The sequence below is a fragment of the Pomacea canaliculata genome, linkage group LG7 (assembly GCF_003073045.1).
Source record: "Pomacea canaliculata isolate SZHN2017 linkage group LG7, ASM307304v1, whole genome shotgun sequence".
Lineage (NCBI taxonomy): Eukaryota > Metazoa > Mollusca > Gastropoda > Architaenioglossa > Ampullariidae > Pomacea > Pomacea canaliculata.
Genome location: NC_037596.1, coordinates 24,108,137 through 24,132,325, shown reverse-complemented (window position 1 = coordinate 24,132,325; position 24,189 = coordinate 24,108,137). Strand labels below are relative to the sequence as shown.

The window sequence follows — 24,189 nt, the reverse complement described above, 5'->3', positions numbered from 1 at the left end:
GTCCTGTTCAAGAAACGAGCGCTGTTAAAAAAAAAAAAGTAACAACTGCAGTAATTTACATGGCTATTTATCTCTTTGATATTTACACATTAGTATGCAAGACCAATTTTCTCTCGTTACATTCACAACAAAACAGTGTAACTGCACTTTGGTGGTTGCTAAAAAAATTGTAGGATGCATATTATGCATTTTCTTGTCTATAATGTTTATCACAGGCAATATACTATGTTTACAGCAAACACACACAAACAAAAAAGATAAAGAGATAGGCAAAATGAAACGGAGGTAGGCAGAGATCACAGTGATATACCCTCTTAATCAGAACTTATGATCAGACAGAGAAAAATCCCCAAATACAATTCTTAGTGTCTACATCTATGTATCTGTGTATGTAGTTACCCAACTAGTCTTTATCATGAAGACTAACCGCAAACATCCGATGGACGGATTCTACATTAAATTTCTCTTAAACACCTAAGATAACCTAGCTATTGCTCAGATATTTCTAAAGTTTAAATAGTGTGGTGTGTTGATACAGCACAATTTTATAAGTATGTTCAATGGGCTTTGAACTATTAAGCTGAAAAATAAGAAGGCAGCGGTTGTGTGGGTGTGTGAAAACGACTTTCTTTAACCACAAACACGCACGCATTAAAAACACACACATACACAAAACAAGCTGTCATAAACACCACACACAGCAACAAACACACAGACGCATAACATAAGCAAAAAAATAAAATAAAATAAACACACGCACGCAAACAAAAAGTTGAGATTTTTGTGAGTCTGCTCTGCCCTTGCTCTGAGACAAAGATGAGTCACTATTGTAGAAGTCCCACATTTCTCATTTACACCCACAGTGTACGTGCTTGGCATTCATGTCCTTATGTGGTGGTTCAGTCCTGTGTGTTGTGTGTAATGCCAACATCCTGACAGGATGTCCTGGTGCATACACAGACGACTTTAAAATTAATACCCTTCATCCTGTGCTGTCGTAGCATTATGATGACTGTATTCACGTTTGTCAGAGTTCAGCATTTACAATGTTTCAAGTTTGAAGAATAGAAACCTCAGCCTAATATGTTTGGAAACTTTTCTTGGATCTCAGGAAAGGGTCTTTCTACGTGTCAACAAGACAGACATTTTAACAGTATAAAACAAACTATGAAGTCTCCTGTACACTGAGGTCTCATCCAAGAACTCACCTCCAAACGGAAATGGATAAATGAATAATGACTGACATCAGGAAGAAGAAACTATGTTTTCTTTCTGTAAACGTTTTGACTGCCTCAAAATTCAGTAGTTTTTACATTTTTTTTAAAAGAATCTTCGCACTTATGTAACGAAGTGTAACGATGCAGATAAGAGCATCATTCATTCCTCACTAGGAGTTCGTGTCTGCAGCAAGCAAGATCAAGTTTGTGGAAGGCCCAACGCAGAGATGGAGACATGGAGATTTGTTCTCCTGTGTCTAGTGTGTCTCAACTTGCCTGTTAACCTTGTCTCAGGTTAGTTCTTCTCTCTGTCTTTTTCTTTTTCTCTCTCTTTCTCTCTCTTCCTACGTTTTTGTGGGCACAAGATCAAGTAATTATGGGTGTGTTTGCACATACAAATAAATAAGGCATATATACATGAATCGACTATGGTTTTAAACTGTACATGTACGTTGTATACATTCAGTTAACCATTACACTAAGCAGGAAGTATGATGAAATTATTATGCTATCAGTTTTATAATCAAAAGCATCGTTTTGCTTTGTGCGAGCATAGAATGCCCAGCCATAAACAAAATAAAGCATTTAAACAAAAATATGTTGTACTCTGAATTAAAACTAAGACACATACAGACACACCATACTATACACAGAGTACAGAAAATATACACATAAACAACTTACTTGGTATCGTTTACGAGCAAAGAGAAATAGCCATCTGAGTTACTAGGGTTAATAAAATGATTATATTGCTCATTTATTCAACAGGACTCGCTATACCACGATGTATACAAGGCTGGCTTGACATCCCGGATGAAAACACTATTGTTATTAAATGTAACAACATATCTAGGACAGATACAGTGAAGTGGACTTTGGAGAATGAAGCTGAAAACCAGCCAATTTTTCATGGTTTCTGTGGTTCTGCTAATGGCAACTGTCGTAGTAACAACAACGAAATGTATTTGGAACGTCGCAGTGCATCAGAGACATCTCTGAATATCGCTAAAAATCACTGGAACTATGGCGGCCTTCGCCTGACCTGCTCTACAAAGACTGAAAACGCATCGTGCATCACTAACGTTATTCGTGAGACCATTTCTTATTCCTATATTTTGTGTTTATTTTAACCAACAGTTTTGCTAACTACATTGTTCCTTCACTGTGCACACAGATACATATATATATATATATGTCATGAAAGGAATATGATGTATGGAAGGACTGGAGTTAACCATCAATCTAGCTCCTGATAATGTTTTGTATTCCTAGTTCCTTGCACCTTTGTTTAGTATGTTAAAACGCAACTGGCTCACTTCGTTTAAGAATTATTAGGAAAATAAGCTTGCACTGTAAAATTCACCATCTCACTCTTTATAAAAATTGCTTATTAAATACTTGTTTTAAACTCCAGATCTTGTTGAGGCAAGCATTTAGGTTTATTGAGCCTTTATTTCTGTTATAATAATACATTAAATATTATAAAAAGAAAACGAAATCTGTGGTCATTTACATGGCAATAAAGTTCTAGTTGGGGACATACACTTTTTCCAGAGGCTGGGTAAAACTGGAATTCCCATATTTTCCAAAGACAAAGATACAAATGTACTTATAATCGCCATTCATATTTAAAGGAAATAGACAAAGGAATTGTACATCCACACGGAGACTTTGTCAAGTGTGTTTGACAAGTGAGATTACATCTCTGTCTAAAGATGGTCATGAAAAGACAGCTTTATAGTGATGTTTATACTTGTTTATCTTGAGAACAAAAGCAGCTATTACCCAATATTATTTATAGCTGGCATTGAGCGTTTACCCAGTTATTTTAATCAAATAAAAAAAAAACTTAGAGATTCACAAACTCAATAATAGCAAATACAGCATCATTATCTATAATCGGTTGTGAAGTCAACAACTGACCAGTTTTAAAACTAATCACTTTTAATCTGTAATGCCTTTCCCTATTTAGGCTTTAAATCAGCATCAGGCATTTACATCAAACATTATTTTTCAGGCGTTTAATGATTTATAACTATCTTCCACTGAGTCTCTCTTTTAATTTTTCCTTTTGTACGGCCTTCATGCATTTTATGCCACTGGATATTCTTGTTTTTATCTATTTAAATGAGCTGAGTAAGAATTCACGTGAAGCTAAGTGTCCCTTGAGAAATGTGAGAAACAAATATATGTCAAATAGCGAAAAAAAAAATTCCTCATGCTCTAAATGTGTAAGAGTTTGAACTTAATAAGATAACGACTTGTCCTCATCCATTCTTTATTTATCTATTCGTCATATTTTGGTATATTTGCGTCCTTGCGTGCTTTTTCCCTTCTGTAGACTCTGCAGAGCTGAGCAGCTGCAGGACTGAAGTTACCACGGAGTCATGGCAACTGACAGTCACGTGTAACGTTGACAATTTTTTATCGTCCAACAAACCAGGCAGGTGTGGAGTGATTCAGCGTCAGGAAGGGGAGACAGTGAGTATAGCCATCATGTCCAGATAGGCCAACAGAGTGACAGAATCTTATTTAAAACCCTCAGATTTCTGTTGTATAGTTTTCTGCTGTTATATTTCCCGTACCTTTAGCTTTTAATTTGTTATCACATTTTAACAAGCAATGTGCCTGAGATTTATTTCTGGGTGGGAGGACGAGTGAAGATGACAGTAGGCAGAGAGGGATTAAATCACTCATCAACAGAAGGAAAATTATTAACTTTGTCTTAGATAAACATTGACACATCTCAAAGTTGATAAGTGGTCTTCAGCAAACTGAGTGGGTCTGAGGGACTTGTTTCTTCTTTTGTATGGGGTTCGTGAATGATACTCTTCGAGAAACTTACCAATGGCGAATAAAACATAACAGTTAAATTTACATCTTAGAATTATGAAATATTACAAAAAATTAAGTGTATTTACTTATATAGGAAACAAAGATCAATCGAAGATAGATTGCCCGTTGTTTAGTAACCTTTAGCCATCTTTGTGTCAGCTTTATAATTCCTTTTTCTTAGAAGGATATGTCTTCATTAGTGAAAAACCGAACAAGGTAATGATTTACATCCTCATCTGAACTGAACGTTAAAATCCACAAAGAGTTTTGAAGAGAGCGAAAGAAAGTCTGACGGTGGAAGGTCAGAGAGTATGGTGGGTGTGGCATCACATACATTCAAGCTCCAGTAACTCTTGACGGATGATCAAACTAATGTGTGGTCTCAAATTTGGTGTCGGAACACAACTTCCTTTAAGATTAACGAGTGCCGGCCAGCTTTCTGTCATTAATGATTCAGCTCAAATCAACTTTAAAATTCCAATATGACGTTATCCTTATTTGACAATATTGGGTCATCATTGAGGACATATTTGGCCAATATTGGGCCAACAAGGCTGCGCAGTAAAAGATGTGATAATATTAAGACATTGACAGATTTCTACTGTTTGCAGCAGCCATCACAGAATTTCAAAACAGTCAACTGTCCCCTTGTCTTACATAACTGCACCAACCAAACAAATCTGCAGATTTACCATAAAGGCAACTGCAGCTGTACCCTTGACCTTCCTGATGTAATTGGTAATTATTCCTACATCATGAAGGTGTTACCTGGTGAATCGCAAGAGATAGCAGGAGAGGTGAGGATTGGTAAGTACTTCTAACAAAACTGGGGCTGTAAATGAGTGAAAGAAGACTTATTTGCACTTGTTCTTAATTTATTTACCATTAATTTTGTTAAGTATTACTGCACACATGAAGCATTAGTTCTAAGAACATATAAAGGCTGAATGAGGAGTTAATGTCCCATTGGCAGAACCTTTGGATTTTCTTTTCTGTACAAAAGTTACATTATATTATTACTCCTAGTAGTAGTAACGGATTTTCGTAATTTCTGGGTTTTTTTTTAATTAGTAGTAGTAAGCTACTTATGGTTTCTGCTAAGTAGTTAGTAGTAGTATTGGGCATCTCTTAGTTTCCTTCTACTACTTCTCTTTGCTCGTCTTATCTATGTCCACAGACAAATCAGAAACAAACTGCATGATATTCATGAAAGAGAATCCAGGTGGCAGCTGTAAGTGCTATCAACGAGATCGAGAATCTTTTTCTACCACACCAGCCACGGGAGAAAACTCGACGTACGTGTGTAACTTTGTCAGGTCATCCACATCACAGACTGGTGGACCAACAAACAACACTTGTCAAAACCCGCGTAAGTAACCTTGTGACTGATAATAATGGAGACTATATCTTTCTCGAGTACCAAACAAAAAAACTGGTGTGGATTTAACTTAGAGTTTGTCTGACATTAAACACAATACTTTGGATTAGTGTAAGCAGGATCACAAAAGCTCAATCCTAAAATTTAACCAACATTTTTGGATTCGGATATTTACAGCGCATTTAAGGTTTTTGTTAGACTTTTCTAATAAAAAAAACATTTTGCTTTATTTTCACTTTTTTACTAAAAGGTATTAGTTGTTTATATAGGAGAGAATACCGCCAGTTAAAACTGGACCAGAAATTATATTCCACCTATTCGACACTACATTGATTTCTCTGCTGAGATTGTTTGAGATGGTGGGTCAAAAATCCAGAAGTGTTTGACCTGCTTAATGGTCTCACTTTTCAGGCGCTGGAACGGACTCTTGCTCTGTCTTATACTCTATATGCTACCTACAGATATCAGTTCTAGAACTAATCGTGCATGGACAACCGAAACATAATGTATACATACCCAAATACATCCTATAGATATATATTCAGAAGGAGGAGGAGGAGGAGGAGGAGGAGGAGGAGGAGGAGGATGATGATGATGATGATGATGATGATGATGTAACATTAAAAATAACAGTTTTGATACATCTCTAAACACCTTGCCTTATCCCCTTTCATTATTTTCACAGATCCTCCTACATCACCACCTATCATAAAAGGTAATGAGAACGGCTCAATCTTGATAGTGGGAGAAAATAAAACCTTGACCTGTACAGTCAGCGGTGGAAAACCGTTGGTTTCGTCAGTTATTTTCGTCTGTGGTAACAAAACTGCCAAACCTGTCTTTGGGGATGACGAGTCCGTGTCCAGTTCTGTCACCTTTGATGTCCAGGTTCACCATCATAACACATCGTGTGTGTGCTCGGCTATATGGCAAAGAAAACCTGAACTGTATCCAGACAAGGCCTACATCACGCTATACGTAAAGGGTAAGTATATATATATCTAGAAACCAATGTTTCAATGAAAAAAAAAGATTTTTAAAATATTCGCACTAAATTAGTATTTAACTACACAAAGTTTCAATGATCAAAAAGCTTTATATTCGTTTAATGTTTGTAAATCTTGATGAATGATGCTATTGAAATACATTTTATAAACCAAAGACCTACATCTTCTTTACCAGTGAGAGAAGTGACTACATCAAAATACGAAATTGTCAATTAAAAATGATTGCTTTCTATTTTGACAAACTGAAAGACACTGAGCATTTTATTTTTTTAATTTATTACACACATCTTTCATAACAGTAGACATGGTGACAACAGAAGGCAAGACCGAGGACAAGACCGAGTTTCTAGCACGGACGACATTTGTGTCTCAAGAAACCAATCCTCAAGATCAAGAGGGTAAACATTCTTCTTAAATTACTGGGTTAAGTAAAAATAGTATAATACACAACATGCTATTTTTTCCAAATTAAAAGGATTTTCTGACAAGGTAAGAAAAATGTCAGATCTCTAAAACTGCATGCGTGCAACTGTTCGTTTAGATGTCCCACAATTTAAACTCTCCTGGTTGGTGTAACTTTAAAACTAATATTTATTTTTAAGATCGTTCTTTTATGTTTTAAAAGAACAGGTAGAGCTTATTGAACAAAAAGTGAAATATTTCATTTAATACAGCATGACAATATGTAGGTAGAGCTGTCGGATTAATTGTTCCAACAAGAAAGTTCGATGTTCGATATGTTCCTTTGCTGATGTTTTACTAAGTTTCCTTACAGTTCTATTTTGTCCTTGGATACAAAGGAAATTATTTTCTTGTCTAAGTTATCTGATATATTTTCGCCTATAAAACGATTCCAGATCTTGCTCATAATTTAAATTTCTTTTACTTGGTGTATAATACATTGGTAAAGTCACTTTTTTCTTCTACCACCAGTAGGATATACTCAGACAGAAAAGCAGACGGAAATCACAGAAATTTATCCGAAATCAGCCCAATTAAAATATTTTTGTTTAGGTACACACACCTTTCAAAGCATGTCTTCTTCATTGGATAAGCGTGAGCATGGCCAGTCAGTCAGTGTTTCTGTGATCGTTCCTGTAATCGTTGCAATCATCGTGGTGATCGCTGTCATCGTGGCCGCCGTTGTTTACGTCCACAGAAAGAAACAAAATCGTACGTAAACATAAGTTTATTTTTTTATATAGCACATCTTGACTTTCACTGGCGTACTCGACTGTAAAGAAGAAGCTTACAAGAATAAGTAGTTTTTCTTAATAGCTAAAGGGAAAGAATTGAAGTCGACAGAGCATGGGTTACAGTTTTAGTTTGAACTTATAATCGAATGTCTGTCGAGAGTTTTGTGAGAGAGGAGAAGTATCTTGGGTCTAATTTTATTGCTTTTGTTGTCCAAGTAGGAATGTAATGTTTCAGTCTGTCCTTTTCTGTTTTTTCTCCATTTTCGTCTTGTTATTTGTAATTTAGTGCTTGTATGCAGTACTTTATTTGTTCATTTATATACTGTGATTATTTTCACCGGTGATTAGTCTTTTACTAAGACTCTTGTTTGTTTACAGGAACAGAAGCTCAAGTGGCAGCATCAAACGAGGTTGAGAAGCCAAGGGATGGTAAGTGCACATGTCAAAGTTTGACTCCTCAATATAGTGTTTATGGACAAAAGTGTTCTCATTATCTAATTTTCTTTTGTTTCTTTAGCTTTTTAAACATATCTAAAAGGTCTCTTTACAGTTTCTTATTTCACAATCAAAAGAAATGTTTGCGTTTTAATGTAACAACATTTAATACCAACCTAACCTTTATTCCATTTCTGACAGACTAGAATGTACTATATTTGTTTACCCCAGCCTACTACTTGCTTCTTGGAAGCAGTTGAGGGGAAATATGTTGTCTGTAGTTTGATGTTTGCATTGATGACTTACAAAATACCCTTAGGTGTCCTCTTTTCCTTGATTTTTTTCACTCCCATAACTGATAAACCTCGCTGCAAAACCCATTATTTTTTAATTTTAGTATTTTATCCAATCTTATGATTAATGATAAGCACGGAAAGTTTTCAAAGCTCTACTTCACCTTTAACAAGAAATGTTTTTTGTTTGTTTTGTCGCCAGAGTTTGATGAACAGGTCAACATGGTTTACGTTAGCGCTGACACGTTGGGTATAGCCAGAAACTCTGTGATCATTGGCTTACGTCAGTCACGTGCCGATGATTCAAGATGCTTACCTAGTCCAGATGAGTCTTCTGAGGTCACCCAGAGGCGGTCTACACCGGATGGAGAAACTCCAACAGCTTTGAAAGAACATGACAGGAAACGGGGGTCAACCACATCAGAAAACTTCTATGCTGTCGTGGATGACAATGATTTGGCATAGACAAACCCGTAGATGTGATGAAACAATAAGAATAAACAGGATAGATGATAATGGAATAAATAAGCAAATAAGCAAGATGGAATGTATTTAATCAAAATATGCAAAAACAAAGGGAGATTATTGACCTTAATCAGAATGATCTTGTCTTTGGTCTTTCTAAGGAATTGTGTTCTCTTGTACAGGCACTTTAATCATTATTCGATGTATATCAAAATCTTTTTCACAGAAATAATTTTTGCTGTTTTTTCCCTACTCAAGTAGTTTTGATTCGACTTTTTCTATGTCACCAAAGTCTGCATCATACGGTGAATGTCTTGATATACAACTACCTCTGTCTGGCCCCAGACTTCTTTAATTAACCAAACAAAATTTAATGAAGATTTTCTTATCGTCTATCTATTTGGATATTTTAATGATTTAATTTTTTGGTGATAGATCGGGATGAAATGATAGCGATAGGTTCTTACTTTCAGCAGTCGATGATAATTTTTCAGAGACCACACAAATATCGGGATAGAAGATGCCATGTCTATATTATGTACATAACATGCTTAATTAACTGCAAAAATAATGTACTTGAACGGACAGAACCTAACAAGTGACTTGTAAATATAGCCTTTTTATTGGTTTATCCTTTTTTTCATAAACTCTTCCTCTATACTACGAAATAAACACGAGAAAGGCACTGCCACAAATATTTCAAAGAAGGAAGACATCATATTTATTTTAAAAGACATGTTAGTTGATGATCAAAGGCAAATGACATCAAATGTTAGTTGTAGAACAAGCAGAAATGTTAGTTTAACTGACACTGTGATCAAATATGAATTTATTACAGGTTTGTGCTTTTACAGATGATGTGTATGGCACATGACACAATTGTGTACGTAAGACAGCAAAATGTAGCATATAAGGAAGAATATGAAAAATATTGTTTATAATGTTACAATTATTTTTACACATAAGTAATCGAGAGTGTTGTTAACAGAAGTATTCAGTAAACTGTTATTTTGATATTGAAAACATGTATTTGATGTAAGGGTAATCACAAGGTAATGGGATATATTAGTCATCCCAATGTTTTCGCCGATGATACAAGCCATAAGGAGAACTAACTTTGCTACGTGGGTGTTTATAATTGTATCAATAAAGGACGAGTTGACAAGTTAGAGCGCCATTAAAATAATTCCTATCATTCTTGGGATGCATGTCTATAAACATTGTCATACCTTGCATCAAGAAGTCAAACTAAAATAAAATTTCAGAGTTCTTATTGTGCAACAGCAGCGACAACATCAGCATCACAACATTGACCAGCAACAACCATTTGGCTTTAACGGTCGGCTGAACTACCCACCCCTGTCCACCTGGACGAAGGATGAGCTCAGCGCGAAACTCACGATCCACACGAACAAAACTCGGATTAGTGCTTGATAATGAAGACGATGTCTGAAGCCATATCGTCTCACTTGACATCCAAAATAATTGTAGAGCAAAATAATTGTCTCATGCAGGTTTAAACCTTCCCTGACACACGCACACACCTACCACCTCCCTCAGCACCCACGCACACACCCACCACCTGCCTCACCATCCACTCACAATTTTAAGAGGACCTGCATTGAACTCTGGCATTCAGAGAGGTCAAAGTTATCTAAAACACTGACGGGTCATTGCCATGTGTGACAGGAAGGAAGTGAAGGTGCAGTCTGTGTGCTCTCAGTTTAAGTTTACAAATCGTGGCTTATTTTGTCTTTTCAATAAGTTGGAAACTGGGATTTAAGTGTCTTCGTCCTGTCGTAGCATCCTGTAACAAACACAGATACAATTAGTCGAATTGTACGTGTCGCTACCCATTGTTGACATGAGATTTCAATATGGATTGAATGGATCTTGTGTAAGAATCAGATGAAATTTTTACGAGAAGGGAAACGCGAATTCACGATGTTTAACACAAAGCTTGTGTCTCCTATAGAAACCGTTAACAACCAACAGTGTTTCGAAAACAGAAGGACGTTCAGTGTGTGTTGACGGGGACTAGATGTAAACAGAAAACTATTTTCAGATATCAGGAGTGATATCTGGGAAACAAAGTCTGGGTTCTTGTCGGTAAACATCTTGGATTCATTGGTTGCTGTGCTTCGTGCCTTACATACAGTCACGTGACTACGTCTGATGGTAAAGACAAGGATGTTGATGGTGGACCAAGTGTTTGTGATTTGATTGTTTCTCACAATTCGTGTCTGTAAACTGCGAGATAAGAAGTGGTGACGGCCTTAGACTGAGAAAGATGGAGAGATGGAGCTTTGTTTTCACATGCTCTGTTTATTTCAACATACTTGTCATATTAGTTTCAGGTGTGTTCATCAGTTCTCGTTATTTTTCCTTCTTCCCTCTCTCTCTCTCTCTTTCACACATATGCCTCTTTCATTCTATATATGTATATTCTCTCCAAAAAGTGTGGATTTTGAATGGCCGCATGTATATCCGTGTGCTTGTTATGATTTCATATATATATATATATATTTTCATATGACAAAAAGAAAATTTGTAGAATGCATGTTATACTTCATTAAGAAAAAGTAATTATTTTCGCTTATGCCGGACCAATATTCAGTTCACAGTATATAACATCAAGAAAAATATCCACACAGAATGTACTGTGTTAAACTGTACACCTCGTTATGCTGATAAAAAAAGGAAATGGATGGTTTACTTATTGTAGTGTTTCGTGTAGTACAGCTTGAATTATCATGCAACAACACACAACAAATGTTTTCTTGAGATTGCTATGTACAACAATAGTAAGCTTTCGTTTGTAATCTGCCCTTGTTATTAAACAGGACTCACTTTACACAACTGTATCGATGGATGGATCGATATCCCAGAAGACACTTCGACACTTATTACATGCAGCAACATATTTAAGACAGAAAAAGTCACGTGGACAGTTGAGAATGCTATTAGAAACAAAGTCTTCGAACATGAATGTGGAGATACTACATCCTGTAACCTTAATTCCAGCAAGATTTCTTTACAAAGATACAGGGATGATGGGGTTTCACTGATCATCAACAGAAACCATCGACGTTATGGAGGCTTCACCGTGACTTGCTCTACGACAACTGAACACGCGGAGTGTAGGATGCACGTCTTTCGTAAGATAAACAAACTTTAATCTTTCTTGTCATCTATATTTTTATTTCACTAAATTGTTAAATAAATATGTACTTAATACATTAAGTCTATACTTCTTTATAAGCTCATACTAATAATCTTTGTTAATTAAAGACTTGATTATTCAGCGCTTCACCTGCTATAAACTTTATTGTCAGTACAGCCTGCTTACAAAGTAAACTAAGATCTTTTTAAAATCTGTGTACATTACTAATTAGATAATTGTATTCAGCTTAGATGTAACCTCGGGGTTTTTTTTTTCTTTTTTCTTTTTTTTTTTTTTTTGCAATTGAGCCGTGAGTCTAAAGTTTCAATTTTTGTTCCGCAGACGCAGCAGAGCTGAGCCATTGTCGTACTGAGATCAACAGTCAGTCATGGAGAGTAACAGCAACATGTCACATTAACAAATTCTTCTCGTCGAAAGAGAAAGCTCGTTGTGAAGGACGTGTGGAACCGTTCATGCCAGAGGTAACAGACCGCCAAGTGAATTTTAGACAAACATATTTTGTCACATTTTTGACAAATACTTTCACATTTTCCAACATAACAAGGATGGTGTGACATTTTTTGTCCTGTCAAAGTAACGTGTACATCTTTCACATTCACAGTTTTTTTCTTCTTTACTGGCTACATTGTGAGACTGGCAGATGTCACTGTTAATTATTTATACAATATTCCGTAACTATAACGTTTGTCAAAAAGTTGTGCTGTGATATATATATATGTGTGTGTGATGTATAAATATATATATATGTAATGCATAGTGTCATGCACTAAATCAAAGTATACATAATAATTTAGATATTTATAACTGAGAATATTTTACTGCAAATGTAGCCATACATTATAGAACTAAATAAGTTGGCAGGAACTTGTTCTTTCTGCTAAGTTGTAATTAACTGAGAAGTATTTTTTCTTTCTTAGATATGTTATCTAGAAAAAAAAATTCTCTCTCTATTTGCTCTCTGGAAGTTATCTTTTTTTAAAATGCTGATAGCAATCGCTGAAGAACTACACGAGAGTCGACGGCCAGCCTTACCTACAAAAGTACATAGACCAAAGAAACAATAACACTTACTATAGGGGTACCTGCAGTTTCACAAGCAACCTTCCAACTTCGGCTGGTAATTATTCATACATCATCAACATTATGCCTGGTACATCACTGGAGACTGCCGGAAAGGTGTTGATAGGTAGGTACTATCGACGGTAGATATTAACAACTTTATGTATGTTCATTTCCAGTTGCATTTATCCTTCATAAATCATCAATGGAAAATGTTTGTTAAATATTCGCCGCTTGTACAAATGTAAACCTTAAATCATGATCATGACTTAGCTAATGTTTAGTTCCAGTTGCAAGAGCAGAATCTTAAATTCTGTTCTTTTGTTATTACTGATGTCAGCAATTATTTTATTTCATTTGGTGTTTCCTGTTTTCTTCTCGCCTTTATCAGGCAAATCCGAAGCAAACTGCACATTTTTCTTGGAAGAGAATCCAAAGGGCAGTTGTGAGTGTTTTGAACGAGGTCCAAGTTCTTTTCCTACCACACAACACTACGACACAGGAGTGCCCTCGACCTACGTGTGTAACTTAGTAAGGGGATCCACATGGCATAGTGGACACACACCCCAAGGTGCCACGTCTCCACCCCCGCGTAAGTCTTATAATCTTTTATACATTTACAGTCGTATTGGAACTATATATATACATTTGCTAAAATTGTTTTGGCTGAGTCGAAGTACAGCGGAACAATATTTAACCTTCTCTGGGATATCATTTTATTTAAATATTTATACTTTTACACTGAATTTTTTCCTACCCAAACTTTATTTATTTATTATATCGCATTCAGCATATCTAGGACTTTTATTTGCCTCTGTGATGACTGTCTGCATGTAAAAAAAAGTAATGATTTCGCTTTTAGATAATAGGTTTTTTTCCACAATAATATTTATTTGTAACCAAGCAAAACAGGCATAAAACAGTTTTCTATTCCTATTTAACGTTATATAGAAATAACGAGGTCACGACCTCCTTTGGAGACGACAAGAGAGATGCATACAGAACATCCTACACAGCCACTAATAAAGACTTCACAAGTGACCCACGTGACCACGTTTCCAAATTCAAAAGGTGTGTTAATTTTTTTAAACCACGGATGTGATTTCATTACTAAATATTATTTTCTACAATCACGGGAACTGGATGTAGCCTTGACTGGTATTCATGGATATAAGCAGTTTATTTATGGACAAAAGTAATCCAACTGAGTTAGCTAACTAACCATGAAGACAAATTATTTTCTGACTCAAAAGCCACCAAGCGAATACAAGAACACACATGACTGTTGTCCGAAATCCTAATCAACTTCATCAACATACCTTTCTTATTTAGGATTGGGGTCGTCTCCATCTGATCGAATCGACTCGTCTCCATCACCTCAAGACAAGTCTGGTCTATCAGTCGCCACTGGAGTCATTGTGGGAGTTGTTGTAGCCGTTGTAGCAACCGTTATCGTTATCGTCGCCATCGCTTACGTCTCAAGACGTTATCGAAATCGTAAGTAAATGCGAGTTAAAAATGATTTTGATGATAAACAAAAAATTACGACGACATCGCATAGTCTGTAAACTTCACTGTGAAGCACGGTGTTGCTGGTTCGAGGTCGGTAGGACTAAAAAAAAATCCCCTCGCCACCTCAGCAACAATGTCTACCTCATTGAAACGCACAAAAGCAGGGTTAAGCTTATCCATATAAACATTATACCCCGGGGATGGGTAACCCTATCCAGTCGTTACACCTACGACCACCAGGCAATGATATTCTTTACCGTTTTTGTTTACCTCACATTTTTCTAAAACCTCTGCCGATATTTTTTTGACAGATTTCTTCATGATTGATATTTAATGTTGATGATGGTTACTGGTATTTTTCTAAGTATTTATTACTGACATTCCTCCCTGATGTTTATTACTGTGATATGTATATGTGTTATTGACAAAGCAATATTGATACTAGTTGTTGAAAGATGAAGTTCCACTTTCATCTCTTTTTTGTATTCTAACTTATTTTATGCTAGCTCCAGACCTTGAGGAGCAATACAACGTGTTTTACATCAGCGCTGACGCCCTGGCTTTGAACACAATCCGTCCAGTCGATGACCTCCCCCAGTCACGTGTCCAGGTTTCGGATTCCCAGGCGTCTCCACAAACAAGTTCTGACTTTACTGACACAAGCTGCATGGTACAAATGGAAAACAACTCCATCGTTTCCCCACCTGCTCACCAGACCCAGACTACCCAACCATGTTTGAAAGAACTTGAGGAAACACGTGAATCTGCCATGTCAAACACGGAGAACCTCTACGCTGTGGTGGCGGATAAGGATCTGCGCGGTTCGAAACCACGAGTGTAATAAAATCATAAATCTATGACTCACTAGTACTTTTTCGACTTTTATCTGTAGCACCTATTTGATACTTTTAGATATGTTATAGTAATCAAAGTCAGTCATATTCATGGTGGAAGGTTTGCCTCCAACTTGGGCCTTCAGCAACATTTGGGTCGAGCAAGTAAATTTTCGAGCTGGGTGTTCGTCGTTAACAATCAATATCAATAGTTTTGTGATGGAGAATAAGCAGAAAAGGTTTGGTTAACCTGGGTTAAGTGTTTGTTTCGGAGGGTGAGACCAAGAGCGACATTTGACCACAGAAAATTTTTGCACAGCAAAACAAGGCGACGTGTCTCTTACAGCAGTTGCAGGTTTAAACTTTCCCTAACACAAGCACTCACTCACAACCTCCCTCACCAACCACTCTCACTTTCATGTGAACATGCATTGTATTCACTCGCATTCCGAGAGGTCCAAGTCATCTAGACCAAAGACAAGTCATTGTCCTGTTAGGCAGGCAAAGCTATGTGCTCTCAGCTTCAGTTTACAAATCATGGCCTACTTCGTTCTGTCAATGAGTCTGACACTGGAGTTTAAGTGCCTTCATCCTGTCATAGCATCCTCCTACAAACACAGAAATAAATAGTCAGTGTTAATACGGCTAATTTGTGCCTGTATCAACCCATTGTTGACATGGGATTTCAATATGGATTGACACTGATACCGTGCAAGAGATGAAATATTTACGATAAGAGAAACACAAACTCAAGATATTCAACACAAAAATTATGTCTCCGGTAGAAACTGTTAACCCAACAACCAACTGTGGTTCGGAAACGGAAAGACGTTCAGTGTGTGTTTGCGGAAACTAGATGTAAATCAACAATTATTCTCAGAGTTCACAAATGATATCAGAGAAACAAAGTCTGTGCTCTTATCGGTAGACATCTTGGATTCATTGGCTGCTGTGCTTCCTGCCTTGCCTACAGTCACGTGACTATTAGTAGTGGTAAAGTCAAGGATGTAGATGGTAGACCAAGTGTTTGTGATTTGATTTTTTCTCACAATCTGCGTTTGTAAACTGCGACATAAGGACTGGTGACGGCATTACACAGAATGAGAAAGATGGAGAGATGGAGCTTTGTGTTCGGGTGCTCTGTTTATCTCAACATGATTGTCAACCTTCTTTCAGGTAAGTTTATTAGTTCTCTAAATCTCTCTCCCTTCCTTCCTTCTCTCTCGTTCTCTCTCACACAGACACGCGCGCGCGCACACACACATAGAGAAAAAAAGAAAGAGAGTATTAAGGGTTGTGCCTCTGATTTTATTTGTACATTCAAATTATGTGAAAAAAAGGCAGAAATTGTCACATGAAGAGTTAAGAATAATATTAGAAACGAGACAATCCTCAACATTGTATGTGGAAGTATTTCAGCATGTAACGTATTTAATACATACGAGTTTGCTTCTTTTTTGTTTGTTTTTGTTTTTTGTTTGTTTGTTTGTTTGTTTGTTTATTTTTACAAAGATACAGTAATGACGGGGTTTCACTGATTTTAGGTATGTTGATGTAGTTTTGACTAAGTCACAGCCTTTTTTGTCATTAGATCCTCACAGCAAAGCTCACAGTCATGTAGCCGATACAGAACATTTATAGTTTGTTTTTAAGACAAATTCAATATTATACATTATCCGGGTATTATTTTAAATGAAACGTTATAAACTTTACAATTATTTTCTACTACAATTACTTTAATATATTATAACGCGTTGAGCTCTAGTCATTGCCTCCCTTGTTGTTTCCTTATCACCAAAGAATAGAACAACAAGTAATATTCCTGGCATGGTAAGAATCATCATCATCATCATCATCATCATCATCATCATCATCATTTTTTTCCTTCTAAAACTCAATTTTCCGACGTCTCTTGTCGCTGTAGTCAGGTCCCAGTCTGTGAGCATCTCCACCAACGCCACTCAACCATTTGTCACAGACGGAAAAACACAGATGGCGCTCTTCTGTCAGGCTACAGGCTTTTTATCAACCGTCACCTACATCTGGATACATGTGATATGTATCAACAGCAATCAAGATCGCGACACGTGCATCTTCACACCTAGAGTTCCTCATGACGACGGTCATCAGGTGGTGTGTCGTGCTCACAGAGTCGTTTCCATGCTATCTGACCCCTACACAATACAGCTAAACTGTAAGTGAAATACAATCATATTATGTTGCTTCATTGTTTTTTTGGATTGACCAACAGTTTCACAATTTAATAGTGTAAGATGCGTTTCGTTAAAGCGGGCTTCTGGATATTTCACAATCATAATCTGTCTTTTCAAGACTTAGCAATCAGTGCTAAAACAAATACATCGAGGTTTATAAAATTTCTTATACACGGTCGTGCGTTGAAACAGAGGCAAGTGTATGTTTCTGGGTGTGTGTGTGTGTGGAAAGTAAGATTTTAGTGTCTTCAACATAATTAGTAAATTTTACTCTTATTCTCAATTATCTTACTCTTCTAACTCCGTCGTAGCAATAAATGTAATGCAACATATTTTCACTCGTTTTCTCAGATCCTCCTCCGTCACCTCCAATCATACGCGGGTACAGGGAGGGGTCGGTCTTGACAGAAGGAGAAACCATTACTTTGGACTGTGTGGTCAAAGGTCAAAAGTCTGTGAGGTTCTTTTGCGGTGATGAACCTGACAACCCAGACATTGTGGATGACATGTCTGTCTGGAGTCCTGTCGTCATCAATGTCAGGACTAAACAAAATAACACAGTGTGTTTGTGTTCGGCCACATGGAGCCCACAGCCGAGGTTTTACTCCGACACTTCTTTTGTCCGTCTCTATGTCAATGGTAGGTATAGACCTTTACTACAGAATTTGAATTTTAGTCTAGATAGTTTCAGACAATATTTGAAAATAACGATCACTCTAAAGCACTAAGAGCATACTCCTTAGTATTCGTTTTACAAATTTTGCATTTATTATTATTAATTACTTTTATTGCGTGGGATTATGTAACTACCCACTTCAGAGACAAGATAGATGAATACAAAGCAGCCAACACAGATACCAGTAAAAACTTCACAAGTTCCCCACCTGACAACATTTTCGAGTTCTTATAGTGCATTTTCTTTTAAACCACTGATTTGAGTTCAGTATTTTAATATTGAATACTATTTTCTACAATTGTTTACCATAATAGTCGTCAATGTCGATTGATGTAGTTAATTAATATTGACTTAGTTCTTGTACTTGGTGTAGCCTTGACTTGTATTCATGGACATTTGCTTATTACGTGTGGGTAAAATTTTCCAAACGCAAATGTGAAATTATTTAGCTAATGTAACACCTATTTAACAATTTATTTCCTTATTCGCGAGCCACCAACGGTAAAGGTAAGAATAGTAAGTACTTATGAGAGTAAGATTAAATTTGGGGGTTATGACTAACAATCATTTGCAAATGTAGCACAGGGTCATCTCTACTCATTTCCTAGTCCAGATTTATGTTTAAGTACATGAGCGGCATCGTTGAGTAACTGCACTTATTGTAGATATAAAGTTTGATTTAATTATTATTTACAGACAGTGGTAATTAATTAGAACGTAGCAGAAGATGGACAGGACTGAGATAAGCAGATTGCGTGGTGCGAGCGAGGGACTAGCTGATTGGCTATACACGATCATGTGGCGGTGAGTTGAGTCTCTTTACCCCTCGTTACATTCACGGAGAAGACTGTGGAGAAACTGGGAGAAGTGTTTGTTGCCGAAAGCGACATTTGACTTCACATAGAAATAATTTGTAGAGTACAACAAGGCGATGTAACTCTTACAGCACTTGCAGGCTTAAAACTACACTGACTAAAGCACTCATCCACAGACACAGAGTTTTATGAGAACCTCTGAACCTCATTGTACTTGCTCTCAGCTCCATAAGTGCCAACATCCTGTCACAGCATCCTGAGCAACTCAGCAAGCACACTGGATTTCAATGTTTATTGACGAGGATTGTGTATGAAAGTGCGATGGAAGATTATGCAACTTACCATAAGTTAAACATGAATAAATGACAGTATAGAGTATGAAGCATATGTCTTCTGTAGAAATGACTCACCCAACAACAACCATAAGTGGTTCCGAAATGGAAGGATGTTCAGTGTGAGTTTACGGAAACTTGCAGTCAAGAGACAACTATTTTCCGACTGCATGAGTGACATCTGGGAAATAACGTCTGTGCTATTATTTGTTAACACTTGGATTCATTGGTTGGTGTGCTTCGTGCCTTGCATACAGACACGTGACTATGTGTGGTGATAAAGACAAGGATGTGGATGGTAGAGAAAGTTTGTGATTTGATCGTTGCTCACACAGGGACTGGTGACAGCATTACACAGACTGAGAAAGATGGAGAGATGGAGCTTTGTTTTCGTGTGCTCTGTTTATCTCAACGTGCTTGTCAACCTTTTTTCAAGTAAGTTCATAAGTTCTATCAATTTTTTTTTTAAAAAGCATGTGATGGGGTGCATTTTTTTTACTTTATCTGTAAGTTAAAAAAAGGTGTGGATTTCGTATGGCCTTATGTATATCCGTGTGCTTTTTATAGTTTCATATCTCTGTCTTTACATATATATGTACAGTAGACTCCGGTTAATAGGACCAACCGCTTATTCGGACCAAATCCTAAACAACCGAAACAAAATCCTATTACATTAGCTTAATATTATTTGCTATTTGGATTTAAAAATCCTACACTTATATCACACTAGCAATCTGAGCTCTAGTGCCTTCTTCCATTGTTGTTTGACTGTCATAACTAGACTGGAACAATACGTATTATTCCTGGCATAGCAGCACTACATGAACTATCTTGTCCATCACTAGATGTAGTACTAATTCCTCAATATTCTCAAGTCTCTTCTTGTTGTAGTCAGGTCCCAGTCTGTGAGGATCTCCACCAACGCCACTCAACCGTTTGTCACAGACGGTACAACACAGATGGCGCTCTTCTGTCAGACTGATGGCGTTTCTCCACCCGTCAGCTACACCTGGGCAGGTGTGGAATGTATCAACGAGCATCACCAACGCGGCACGTGCATCTTCACACCTAGAGTCCCTCAGGACGACGGTCTTCAGGTGACGTGTGATGCTTACAATGAAATCTCCCTTGAACTGTGGACGTCTGAACCCTACACAATACAACTCAGCTGTAAGTGGAGTGGAATGTATTATATTGTATCACACTACTGTTATTCTAGATTAACCCTCAATTTTACAGTTTTAGTTTTACACATACTACATTAACATTCCTTACCTCGTTGTGTAACCAGTTTCTGCTCAGACATGTAGCAGCAACATAAAAATATTTCAGAATGTAAAGCAACAATTATTTGCTTAAACAACTACATGAAGGCTTATACATTTCTATACACGCTCGAGTGATAACATAGGCATGTTAATGTGTGCCTGTATATCACAAAGTCGAGAATATCAAGAATTAGATTTTCATTGACATTTAATAAACATTATTAATAAATCTTACCTTTTTATTCGATGTCATTTTTATGAGACATTGGCATTTTTAGTAGATATCAATATTATTAGTAGATCGAATCATTATTAGTATATATTACCATTATTAATAAATCTTTCTTTGTCGTAACGATAATGCAACCCTGCTTTTTTTCACTCGTTTTTGCAGATCCTCCTCCCTCACCGCCTAACATAACGGGGTATAAGGAGGGGTCAGTACTAACAGAGGGAGAACAGATTACTTTGAAGTGCACGGTCCATGGCGGCAAACCCAAAGTTACTTCAGTGACTTTCTATTGCGGTGATGGACGTGACAGTACTGATGTTTTTGGTGATGAGTTTGTTACGAGTTCTGTAGTCATCACCGTCCAGACTAAACATAATAATACGGTGTGTAAGTGCTCGGCCACGTGGACCCAACACCAGATGTACCGAGACACTACGTTTATACGACTCTTCGTGAGAGGTAGGTATAGTTTAGAAATTGTTAAGATAATAATAGTAATAATAAGAAGATTATAACGCATTTGTTTTAATTGGATTTTTTGTTGCGTCGATTATATTTTTAAAACACCTCTGGGTTTGCCACAATTTTCTTTCTTTGAGTTTTGAGAAGCCAATTTTCAACTCTTTGCCAGCGAGTAACCTTGACTAATACTCATGGACATCGGCAATTTACTTATGGATAACATTTCTCTAAAGTGAATATGGAATTGGCTAGTTATGCTAACCGGACAGACAAGTTTCCTCTGTCATCAGCAGCCATCCGGGAAAACTGGGAAAAATTACCCCCATTTAACATTAAACATGTATAACTCGGTTAAAGAATGAGATAAGCAAACGACCAAAACAAACTTTTTTTCAAAATTAAGAAGCTACGGAAGTTGATTTTTTTTATTTTGACCTAATAATATTCAAGTTTCATGTAATATTTTTCTTTTCATTCATTGTGTCATTATAGATATTTAGTTACGATTCTTGCTATTGTCAAATTATGAATCCAGTCTAAACAGTCTGTAGTAAACAGTTCTGTATCATTTAATCAAATTAAAATTAATTTAATTGTTGCTCCAAAGTGATCAAAGGACGTTGGTGTCTAAACTACCATTTAAATCTATCTGTCAGCACTAATAAATAATATTTCAATATTATATCGTTTATATCATTAAATACAACTTATTTCCATTCCTTATAATAAGTCCTCTGAGATCAAAATTTGTGTCATCCGAAATCCAATTAAATTCTATTAAAATGCTATTGTTGTTTAGGATTCATATCGACTACACCGGATAGAGTTTACTCCTCTTCATCGCCTCAAGATGAGGTTGGTCAATCAGTCCCCACTGGAGTCATCGCAGGAGTTGCTGTAGCGATTGTAGCCATCATTGTCGCCATCGCCATCGCCATCGTCGTTTACGTCACCAGACGACAACAAAATCGTAAGCAAACATTGTTAAAATATTTTAATAATAAACATAAATTTATAGCGATGTTACAGATTGTATTATTGAGTAAACTTCACTGTGAAGCACAGTTATGTTGGATCGAGGTCTATATGACTAAACAAATATCAAAATAACCATCCCAGCAAAGCTGTGTACCTCATTCGTCAGGGTAAGTAGAAGTGCAAGGAGACAGAGTTAACCATCCAAACATGATCTAGGGATGATCATGGGCTGCTTTTATAACTTCTTCTCTCCTGGATACTTAGTATTGAACTCTTCATGTTTCTTATTGTCCGTGCCTCGGTAGCTGCAGAAACTGGATGTTAATTCAATGGCTATAGTTAGAAGATTCTGCATATTTTTCTTTAGTCAGAAGCTTTTCTTGTAACAGAGTCCACAGCTCACAACACAAGGTTCAAAGACAACACACAACACGATGGTAAGTATGCCACACCTGAAAAAAAAAGAATAGTTCTGAATGCACATGTCAGTCATAAATCTGATTTGAGGTGCCTGAAAAAAAGATCTTCCATATTAATTTGCTTTCTTATAATACTGATATCAAAGTGTATTTTAACAGAAAGAAGACTAGCATGCAGTTGTTACTGAAAAGTGTGACAATTAAAAGCTCTTTACCTTTATGTTGGCCAAAATCTAATGCTACTAGCTACTCAGTTTAATTGCTGTTAAATTATAAATTTTCACTTTCTTTTAACACATTTTTTTACTTTCACCAGATTTTCAAGAACATGTCAACGAATTTTACATCAGCACTGGCTTTGAACACAATCCATCCAGTCGATGACCTCACCCAGTCACGTGTCCAAGATCCCGTTGCCCAGCCATCTCCACACAAAGCTTCTGTCTTTACTGACAAAGGTTGCACGACACAAGGAGCAAGCAATTCCAGTCCTTCATTATCAGCCCACGAGCAGCAGGCTACCCAGCCATGTTTGAAAGAACTTGAGAAAAACTGTGAATCCACCATGTCAAACACGGAGAACCTCTACGCCGTGGTGGCGGATAGGGATCTGTGTGGTTCGAAACCTTGAGTGTAATAAAATGTAATAAATTCAGGAATATATGGAAGCATACTGTAGTAATAATTTTGTTAATCCTTGCTGACAACTTCTGTTCTATTGCGCACATTCTTCATTTATAATTTGGATTTTTGTGAACTCGTGGCTTTAAGAGTCGATTAGATAAAACAACAAAATGTTGTTGCACTGTGTGAAGGCTGCGATGATAATGATAAGCAAGTTTATTACTGTCGTCCAATCATTGATTTATTTGGAAAAAGAGTGTAATGTTTCTTTAATGGTTCATTTTGTTAATTCCAACTCCAATGATCATATAAATAAAGACGAAAATGAAAACTACCTTTCATGTGTGCGTGCGTACGTGTGTGCTGTAGTGTGTGTGTACATGCATCGTGCGTGTGTACAAGAGCAAGTATTAAACGCCATGTAAAATAAAACATTTTTTTCTCTGTTTTCTTTGCATTCGAGTTTGTTGTTGTTGTTGTTGTTGTTGTTGTTGTTGTTGTTGTTGTTGTTGTTGTTGTTTTCATGTGGCATTAGTTTACAATGAACGATGCAAAGCTACGAATAAAAATGTCTTGATGACTGTCACCACCTAAAATAAAAAGGAAAACACTAGTTTGACATACATGGTTAGAGGATGAAATCCGAAAGTGTCCTCGATGACCTACTCTTGTGGAGATAAACCTGACAGACCTGATGTTGTGGACAACATGTCAAAGCCGAGTTCTGTGGACATCAGTGTCCAGCACACACCACGA

At 36.8% G+C, this 24,189-nt stretch overlaps 2 protein-coding genes across 8 annotated transcripts; both read left to right on the top strand.

Moving 5' to 3' along the window:
• Window positions 1-755: 755 nt before the first annotated feature.
• Window positions 756-9,995, top strand: LOC112568133. Of its 2 annotated transcripts, none has more exons than XM_025245252.1 (10): window positions 756-1,511; window positions 1,986-2,306; window positions 3,559-3,698; window positions 4,664-4,859; window positions 5,230-5,421; window positions 6,116-6,415; window positions 6,740-6,835; window positions 7,452-7,610; window positions 8,012-8,062; window positions 8,564-9,995. In XM_025245252.1, the coding sequence occupies exons 1-10, from the start codon at window positions 1,445-1,447 to the stop codon at window positions 8,824-8,826; spliced, it is 1,785 nt and encodes a 594-aa protein (XP_025101037.1). In that variant the 5' UTR covers window positions 756-1,444; the 3' UTR covers window positions 8,827-9,995. The 2 variants fall into 2 exon arrangements, with proteins under 2 accessions (XP_025101037.1, XP_025101036.1); XM_025245251.1 differs by having other exon boundaries at window positions 759-1,511; window positions 6,737-6,835.
• A 134-nt stretch (window positions 9,996-10,129) lies between these two features.
• LOC112568135 lies at window positions 10,130-23,767 on the top strand. 6 transcript variants are annotated; one of them, XM_025245255.1, is made up of 9 exons: window positions 10,130-11,183; window positions 11,670-11,984; window positions 12,332-12,471; window positions 13,001-13,196; window positions 13,461-13,661; window positions 14,021-14,140; window positions 14,402-14,566; window positions 15,088-16,590; window positions 17,339-17,602. In XM_025245255.1, exons 1-8 carry the CDS (start codon window positions 11,117-11,119, stop codon window positions 15,420-15,422), a joined length of 1,539 nt encoding a protein of 512 aa, XP_025101040.1. In that variant the 5' UTR covers window positions 10,130-11,116; the 3' UTR covers window positions 15,423-16,590; window positions 17,339-17,602. The 6 variants fall into 6 exon arrangements, with proteins under 6 accessions (XP_025101040.1, XP_025101041.1, XP_025101042.1 ...); XM_025245256.1 differs by lacking the exons at window positions 10,130-11,183; window positions 11,670-11,984; window positions 12,332-12,471; ... (2 more) ...; window positions 14,021-14,140; window positions 14,402-14,566 and adding exons at window positions 17,979-18,266; window positions 19,786-19,885; window positions 20,342-20,620; ... (2 more) ...; window positions 22,780-22,827; window positions 23,126-23,767 and having other exon boundaries at window positions 16,069-16,590; window positions 17,339-17,608; XM_025245257.1 differs by lacking the exons at window positions 10,130-11,183; window positions 11,670-11,984; window positions 12,332-12,471; ... (2 more) ...; window positions 14,021-14,140; window positions 14,402-14,566 and adding exons at window positions 17,979-18,266; window positions 19,786-19,885; window positions 20,342-20,620; ... (1 more) ...; window positions 22,212-22,382; window positions 23,126-23,767 and having other exon boundaries at window positions 16,070-16,590; window positions 17,339-17,608.
• Window positions 23,768-24,189: the final 422 nt, after the last annotated feature.